This window comes from Notothenia coriiceps, unplaced genomic scaffold (genome assembly GCF_000735185.1).
Source record: "Notothenia coriiceps isolate Sejong01 unplaced genomic scaffold, NC01 NC01_scaffold00008733, whole genome shotgun sequence".
NCBI lineage: Eukaryota > Metazoa > Chordata > Actinopteri > Perciformes > Nototheniidae > Notothenia > Notothenia coriiceps.
In genome coordinates, this window is record NW_011341434.1 from 199702 (window position 1) to 209169 (window position 9468).

At 39.1% G+C, this 9468-nt stretch overlaps 1 protein-coding gene across 1 annotated transcript in view; it reads right to left on the reverse strand.

The window, feature by feature from the left end:
* Nucleotides 1-2371: 2371 nt before the first annotated feature.
* Nucleotides 2372-9468, reverse strand: part of magi3b (membrane associated guanylate kinase, WW and PDZ domain containing 3b) — a 93601-nt gene continuing 86504 nt past the window's right edge. Inside the window, exons 22-23 of the mRNA XM_010770321.1 lie at nt 6673-6811; nt 2372-5590 (exon numbers count right to left, since the gene is read on the reverse strand). Of these exons, the coding sequence (XP_010768623.1) occupies nt 4503-5590; nt 6673-6811 (1227 nt within the window). The 3' untranslated portion in view covers nt 2372-4502. The remainder of the gene's footprint in view (nt 5591-6672; nt 6812-9468) is intronic.

The following is a 9468-nucleotide window of genomic DNA, read 5'->3' on the forward strand; positions in this document are numbered from 1 at the left end:
TATGTATGTATGTATGTATGTATGTGTGTGTGTGTGTGTGTGTGTGTGTGTGTGTGTGCGCGTGTGTGCGCGCGTGTGTGTGTGTGTGTCCGCATTTGTAGCCTGTTATTGTCTCATTATACCGCACTGTGAATGAATTAAAAGTAAATATATAAGTTGTCATGAACACATCTGTCCATCAGACAGAGGGCTGCTGGGCCTCCTGTCATCATTAATGGACGTCTCTTTAAAATGACCGCTCAGAGGAGAGGAGTTCTCATTTCTCTAACCGTCTGCTGCTTCCCCTCTCCTCGGTTCCCCTCCTCTGCTCCTCCGCTTGCATCTCCTGTGGGCGGGACCAAGTCTCGAGGATAGGAGTCGAGGAGGGGAATTAGTGAAATGAGAAAGGGCCATGGTGTAGCTGCTAGCAAAACAACCTTTGTCTATGCAACCAGAATTGTGTACAAGGCTACTATGCACATATGAATGTGTGCCTATTCCCACCTCTAATTGATACTAAATCTATATCAACAAATGCTTATACCCATTTTAGATAAAGGTTGCATAAAACACAAATACATCTCATATTTGTTCGACATTGTTCAGCAGAAGGTCATTTTTTCACACATTAACACATTAGGGTTAGTGAAACGTAATGTTTAGATATTCTTCCTATGGTGTACATCTGAACAAACTTAGAATGTCTATGTTTTCTTTTTGGTTCTTTGCAGACAATTTACCACATCCTCTATGCAATAGTATGAATATAAATCCAGTTCGGTACAGTTCCAGGCATTTGAAAGCAATTTAAGTCAATTAACAACACATGCAATTCAGACCATTCCGTCTATTGCCATTAAGGCTACTCTACTACGAGTGTATAGAGTTCTGAATGACTCAGTGGCTTTCATTCACACCAGGGTCAAAGTCAAGGACTTGATGGTAGGGTGCTTGGCACTTATTCACGTATCAAGCGTTTTTTCTATATTGACGAACATTTTCTAACAAATTACTGTTGTAGATGCCTGAGGGGGAGACGTGCAATTGCAGCATGAATTAGATGGAATACACTGCAGAAGATATGTTCAACTTTAAGGTAAAAGTTACAAAAGGTATCATACCTATTATAAATCTATCTTTGATGTTAAGGTTTATAGTTAGCCTTAGCAAGCTCATTATGTAGAGTCTTTGATGAACTACTTTTAAATTAAAGAGGCCCTTTAAGGTTTTTTGGGTTTTCTATTTCCTGTAGTGTGTTACATAGGTTTTTGCGCATGTAAATGGTCTGCAAATACTTACATCGCAAAAAGAGGTGCTGCAGCAGAGGCACTATGAGAAAAATACAATTGAAACCTGAAAATGAACACTATAGGGCCCCTTTAACCCTCCTGTTGTCTTCGGGTCAAATCTGATCGATACTTTCATCAATCATAACCTTTTTGTTATACGTCCGATCGCATTAAGGCTTTATGATCCTTTACAGTAGACATTTGAACATATACAATTGCTGATCACCACTTTCATTGAATTCTGGATGATTTAGTCAACTTTGTAACACCCATGGTGCCCGGTCAAAAATGACCGCCATAAAGAAAAGGAATTAGTAACCATGCGGATCAGATAACACACACACACACACACACACACACACACACACACACACACACACACACACACACACACACACACACACACACACACACACACACACACACACACACACAGTTTTTCATGTATACCAGTAGTTTGATACAATATTTACAGTTTGAAAGGTTGTTAAATGGAATTTGGTGATGATTAATGTTTTTTTGTGTTAATGTAATAGCAGTTAAAACAGGACCGGTCAAATTTGACCGTCAACACCAAAGTAAGGGGGGGGGAAACAAAGACGATAGGAGGGTTAATGGTTTGCAGTTGTTTCTAATTAAGTATGTGTCTTTCATTCATGTGTTCTGCCTTCTTTGCTCTTCTCATTTCAAATAGGGCCCTATTATTCCATTCCTATGCTTTTGAAAAACTGATATTTAATGGACACGACGCATACGATGAGTCTTAGCTTTCTCTTGTAATGGAAAAAGCATCTTCGTGCATTGGAGCTTTCTCTGTCGAGAAGAGCAGTCGGCTACCATGACAACTGGAAATCTGCCATAGAAACAGGAGCTCTGGCAATTTTTTCATATAAAAGGCGGTGTTGTAGGAAGTGCATAAGAAGCAATTTAATCTAAATGTGTGTACAATTATGACAGAAATAGAATACAACAGTTTTAATTACAAATGTTTTATTATGAATTGATTAATTTCGATACAAGAGGTCCAGAAGGTGTTTTCAGTAAAACTTTATTTTTCAGTGCATGAACGGAACACCATGTCAAGGTCATAGTCTATCCTTTTCAATTATTTTTTAAATATGTTCTCTTTTTTTTATACATAAAAAAATAATGGAGCGATTTAATATACCTCTATTTTTTCCCCCCTTGAAATAGCACTCAGCAAGTATTTATAAAGGTGCTGTACAATGTACAAACATTTACATCTACTGTTCCTACAGAATGTAGAAGATACCACAAGGATTGTTTTTCTAATGAAGCGATGCAAGGCCACAGTATGATACAGAGATGAAATAAAGAAAACCAAAGCAGGTAGGAGAACAACAGTGCAGGGGACATACAATAAAAAGGGCATTATCTGACTAACCAGTGACCTGCCTGTACATGACCCTTAGTTGGATTTCAACCAACCACTATTACTATTGCACACAACTTACCACTGATTGGCTCATGTGTCCTCAAGTCATTTGAAACCTGACAGCTAACTCTCTTATACAATCACAGGCTCTTATCACAGTCACGCACAAACCTTAACCACCATTTCACCAACATTGACTTTATCACACGTTTGCTACTTTTCTGTGTTCCCTGAGCTCGTCCTAATATGTCTTTATCTTATAAGCAGTTGTGCTGAGAGTATATTTCCTTTCCTCTGACTGACTTTACAGTGTAATCCGACTATTTCTCATTTTCATTGACCCCATGATGGAACCAATTGTTTATCTCTTCAGCTCAACAACCATTCAAAAACATAGGAAGTTGTGATCTTTGTATGCTAGTTTTACATCAGCAGCATCTCAGTAAGCCAACACATTACCCTCTAGGCTCCATTTTCCTTCAAGCTTCCCTGTCAGATAATTATACAGCAGGATTGACAAATACATACATTAAAAACCCACATTTTTCTTTTCTCAGTGGGCAAAGGTTAAACCATTAGGGACATGACTTTTGCACATTATAATATAAATTGACATGTTGGCCGTAAAGAGAGAGTCTTTAAAATAAATGAAATAGCTTTATAAAATAATAAACATATTACCGATAAGAATAAAATGGCATTGGTCGCAAGTCAACATCACAAATTAGATACAACTCATGGTCATTCTGATATGCTACAAGGGCAGATGCAGTGCAATGGAATTCAATATATATTTAAGTTAGAATCTGCAAAACATGACACATTCAAATATATATGTAGATATAATATTTCACAATGAGACACGTTTGAGCGATTGCGAACATTTGGTACAGCGGTTTGCGCGTTACCTATACATTTCATGAACTACGAGATCCATGGTAATTCCTAGCACTGAAATACATCGGAGGTGAAAGCGCAAATAACATGGGACAAATCTCTGGATTCTATATCAAAAATGTGGAATGGCTTGGTTACAGCTACATATACACATATTATTCTATCATCTCAATAAATTACACACTGGTTGCTTATCATACACATGGTAAACGAGATCTCAAACCACAAGTTTCTGGTCTTTTTAATGATACTGTTCGTAAGGAGGAGAGTCACGTCTGCAATCGTAGAACAGTCTTGAGTCCCCGGTAAAGTGTATGCTTGCTGGGTTGTATTCGAAATGTGCCTGGAGTGGTAAATGAGAACTATAAACAAGAAAATCATCCTCAGTGATGTGCAGAACACGTGCAGTAAAACAAACAGAAGGACCGACTGCATGCAATTGAGCAAACGTTTAAGAAAAAGACAGTCAAAATATCCCGCTATGAGGCCGAGAGCTAAATGAAACCCGAGGTGACAGTCACACTTGGTGTATACTACAGGCGAGAGGCTAGGGCCTATCTCCTTTTCTTTGCATATGGGTCATTGCATTGTAATGGGTGAAGCGCTGTTGGTAGTCATGGTTCCACAGGAGGCTCCCAGGATTGGCACATATTCACATTTCAAAATGTCGTGTCTGGTGAGGCCCCGAGCATGCCACACATGCTTAAGTCTCACATCAAAGATGATGAAGCAGCGGACAAGGCAGAGGGGGAGTTGCTACATGCCAACACGTTATGTCACAGGACTCCCAGAAAAAGACAGAGTCCAAAGAGAAAATCTGGAACATGGACCAGCAGGTAATAAAAGTGGCACCATGTTGCCCTGTTTTATGGAAGAACTCAGAAAAACAACCCGCTGAGGGCACTGTTAAATATTCTCATGTCTGGGTGATTCAATATTTATCACAAAGGGTCTTGAAGGACCTCTGCTTCGGTGAGGATTCTGGCTGAGCAGGGCACTTTCCAAGGGCCGGGGATAATGGGTCCCTTTGGGCTCTGCGGGGTCCCTGGAGAACTGTTTATAGAGGCCACAAAGTCTTCCCTACTGCTGGCTTCTTTGGAGTGAACGAATGTGTCTTCTCTTCCTTTTGCCTCTCTTGGTGAGACCACGGACCCTTTTCTACTCCACAAATCTTTAAAATGCAACAGTGATTCTCTTTTGTTGACGGTTCCTTTACTTGAATTCTTGTCTTCCATGGATTTCCCATTAGCATCTCTTTGCCCTGAGTCTTTAGATGTACCTTTCTCGCCTTCTCTGACTTTATGAGACGTCCTGCGGTGCTGAAACTCTCCCCCCACTCTTCTTATGAAACTTTCTTGCTCATGGCCAGGCTCGATCCTTTCTCCTCTCGCTTCCATCTCTCGTCTTTGTGAGTATTTTCTGGTCCCAATGGTCCCCCCTTTGCCATTTTTCTTTTCATGATCCAAGCTCTCTCTGCTGGAGGAGACTTTTAATCTTCTCTGGGCGCCTTGTGGATGTTCCGAACGCTGCACTGTTGAAGCCGCTTGCTGTGCAGCTGGAGGAGACTTTCTAGGGCTTGTGGATCGTGTTTTTGTCTGAGACATCCTTTTCCTAGTCAGCGTTTCTTCCTTCGGCTGACTCTCAGTCTTTTTGGGACCGTGATGCTGCTCTTTGGCTTTAGGAAATGCCTCCCCTGTGTTCTTTGGGCTGCTTAGCTCTCTGGGGTCCTTAGGGGGCCTGGTCCTTCTGTAGAAGTTAATATGCTCAGGGGAGGCGGGAGAGAGCCTGTCTGCCTCTTTCTCTGACCTCTCACCAATCTCCTTCACTGAGTCCAAACCCCTGCTGCGGGGCTTGTGGCCTTGGGGGGAGATGCTGCTCCAGCTGTGCGAATGTTTCAGATTGCTGGAGAAGGGAGGGGAAACAAAGTTGGAAGCGCCGGTGGGATATGGAGAGGAGAGGGGTGATGTGTCTGATAAAAACACCTCTCCGGGAGAGCTTGCAGGTGAAATGACTTTTTGATCATGTTGACCTGAGAAAAAAAGCACACATTTTACATTAAGACTCATTAAGGGCATACAATAATTTGAATACACACACAAAACAAGAAATGTAGCAAGAAAGGTTAACAGAAGGAAAAGAGACAAGAATTACCAAGGTAAAATAGAAGCAGCCAGTAAAAGCAGTGAAGTTGTTAGTGTTGGTGCTCAGTGTAGTAGCACAGAGTAGAAGAAGCTGTACTACCTGCATCAGGGGCAAGAGAAGAAGAGCCAAAAGAAAGCAAATGGTTAGAGATTCAATGCATAAATAAAAAAGTCAATAAAGAAAGTACATTTAAGTCGATACGGGCAGTGTTCCAAAATAGGCTCGGGAGACAGACAAAAGGATGGAGTCATTATCATTAGCTAAACGTCAGGAGTATTTATGTATTCAGCATGTATTTAACTACTGTGTCCTTGCCCGTAAACACATTTAGTAGATACATCCAATCTAGTTGTTAACATAATTTAATTGCGTTAATCTAACATGCAACATTCTACATTTGGACGGAACCAGGCAAGCTATTTTTTATGCTAATAGACAACTTGCTCTCGTCTTAAAGGGGCACTATTATGCTCATTTTTTGTTTCATATTTGTATTTTGTGCCTTAACTGTGTGGAAGAAATACTCCCTCTGGAGAGCATTTACATGGATAAAAACATATACTGTATATCACACTACAGGAAAGGGAAAACCCAAAAAAGCATAATATGGCCCCTTTAACTTCGACAGACAGACAGGACAAGGATATCAAGGTCTTTTATAGCTCTCTGTAAAAAGTAAATAAACGTATTTCCCAAGCTATGCCGTTAAGGAGTTTGTAAAGAAAAAACGACAATACCTCTTGGAGAAAATAAAGGATTTTATACCAGATATAAATTAAATATGTAAATGCAATTAGGTCAACTAAGTACTAAAGTTCCCCTACTATCCTTGACTCTGCCAAAAAAGACAAACTAGCAACAGCTTTCTAGGCTCGAGAGCAGTCTGTATTGACTTTAAACTCAAAGTGAATTGGTCTCTGTTCTGTATGCTATAACCATCATTGATTTAATGGTGTGTGTAGTACTTACTGCCGTCCTGAGCCAGGCCCGCCCCTGGTCTGAGCAGCAGCACCACTTTGCTTCCACCAGCCTGGATCAGCTCGATAGCCCGGGTGTGAGAGATGCCGCGTGCCGGCTCCCCGTTAATCTCCACTATCTCATCTCCAACCTGTCAGTAAAAACAGAACAGGCAATTACCAAACAGAAACACATTTGATCGAAGCCTAGTTTACTCCGCTGTGCATACATTCCCACTTTCACTCAAACAAACAGAAGAGGTATGCCTTCACAAACACGCTACATATCTAAGTATCTAAATTGCACACACAGCCTTGTAATACCCCAGAGGTATCGCCTATTATTGGAGACAAAATACCTCGTGATAAACAGTGTAAACATGTCATCCTGTTAGGATCTAATCAGTGTTGACATTTGTCTCCACCCTTGGCTAGGCAAAGTTATGCACAGATCACAGCTTGGCAAGCCTGAGATGGATTTAAGCCAGCAGCTTCTCATCTGCACCGTCTCCCCTCTCATCCTGACAATAACAGAGGGATTACTTCATCACCATGAGGGAATTTTTATTTAGCTGAACCTCTTTCAGACAGAAAAAAGTACAGGGTCCCTCACAGTGTGAACTTTCCTGGAAATGGACAGCGTCATACATCAGGCTCTCTCATACACTGTTCATAGATAAACCATGAGAAACTAATGCACTGTGTATACCCCAGAACATATACCTTGAATGTATTGTAGTATTCGTGACCGAGGAAGTACAATAGGAAGTAGGTTGAAGTGCATGAATGGATCCAAAAACACTTAGCCTTTCGTCCAGGAGACCACTGGCACTTCTTCACGCATCTTCTGTAGTTTATTTAAACCTAACATGACATATTTGTGACTTCAGGGTTGGGAGGGTTCCTTTAAAAGTTAATTCAGTTACAATTACTAGTTAAAAAAATACTTTCTGATTACCTCAATATCAAATATAATGCAAATAAATGCAAGAGAAAAAATGTGTCATCTTACATTACAGGGTAGGCCTACAGAGTAAAACAGTTTAAATGCTGTTTAAGTTTAACACATGAATTAAAAGCAAACACAGTATCTTTGTTCAATAAATCAGGTGTCCACTTACTGCATTAAAATATATTTAAAATAAAAAAAAGAGTGAAAGTAGTCTAAAGGAAAACCTAAATAACATTTTAGGGATTACATCTACCAGTAATATATTGATCGGTATTTCAAAATGCATTGTGACATTATAATCCTGTTAGTTATCCCAATTCTTTAGAAATGTAACAGTAATCAGATTTATTTTTGTGTGATTTAGACGCAAGCCACATTCTTAACCTAAACATAGCCAGCATTTTTGTTTTCCCTTATTGTAACCAGAGTGCAGATTGACATGTTTCTAGACATCCGCAGGTAAACACACACAAAATGTGGAATAATTTCCCGTGAGATATCACATTACCCATATGATCATACGTTGCCTCAGTGAGAAATACATACAGACACACACTCAAGGAAACACTAGCTTGAAAAAAATACAAGATAGAAATCTATTATAATAAGCAAGAAAAGAATCCAATCATATCTTAAAATAGAGGCCTAAAGACTATCTCCCCACTCTCTCTCTTATTGTGCAGCTTGGAGATCTTGAATTACTTTGCTAAATGAAAGCGAAAACTAGTGTAAACACATCTTAGCTGAAAGCACCACAACATTATACCCTGAACACTGAAGCTGGCAGTTGTTGTAACTCTATTCATTAGTTTTATCCCTGGTGCATTCAACACACTGCAACAGAACTAATATTTGTTTTACTGCTCTCCTTCATAAACGAGTAAATGTGCAACATTTGATTTCAGCCATGTAACGCTCAGTATAATAGCTTAGCAAACTGTATAACAATATGAAATGTAGCAAAATGAGCTCCCAAGGAACGCATTCACTTTGATTTAGTCAGTTTCTTTTACTTCTTGTTAATAAAGTCTCTGTTGATGGTGATACCTGTCTGTCGATCATTCAGTCTGCCTGCCATACACTTTGTCCCACAGCGAGACATCTTAACATTAATATTCATTGTCCAGAAACAATGAATCTTAATAGTTTTATGACCGTCTGACCTTTAATTTTAAGTTTAGAACATTTTATGTGCTTTCCCGTTGCTCAACTATGCACACAAGATATCTCATAATCTGATATGTGAATTTCAATGAAATACTCCAAGCAGATTCATTAACTCTCAGAGATAATGAGCGAGAAAATAATGACCCCATGGCCTTTCTTGTAGCTCATCCCTGAGGGGACTCTGTATGCCGTCAGCCCCTCCACTGTGAAGAGTCTAAGAATAGCGTAATTAGCAATATGTTGTTTTTTCCATCCAACACTGAGCATATGTAGAGTCATTGGTTAATTTGAAAAAATGATATCCAGATAAATTAACCTTCACCTTCAGATCGTGAAAAGCAATGTGAAACCTGAAAAAACAAGATTTGAAACTGAAAAAATAATTGTTTTGAATCTGAAAACGATAAAAATGTAACTGAAAAAAATAAGGATTCAAATATCAAAATATGTATAAAAGTGAAATCTGAAAATAAATATTTTATTCAAAAAAAATTGCTGAACTGAATCAAAATGATATTCAACCTGAAAAATGATTTCAAATACTTATTTTTATTTTGAATACATAATTTTATTTTTCAAAGTTCAGGATAAAAACTCGAACTTTCAAATAAATTGTATTTTTTTGAATGATCAAAACTTATGAACCTGAAATAGCTCCATAGATATCCTAAAGAAACGTTAAACTCCCTC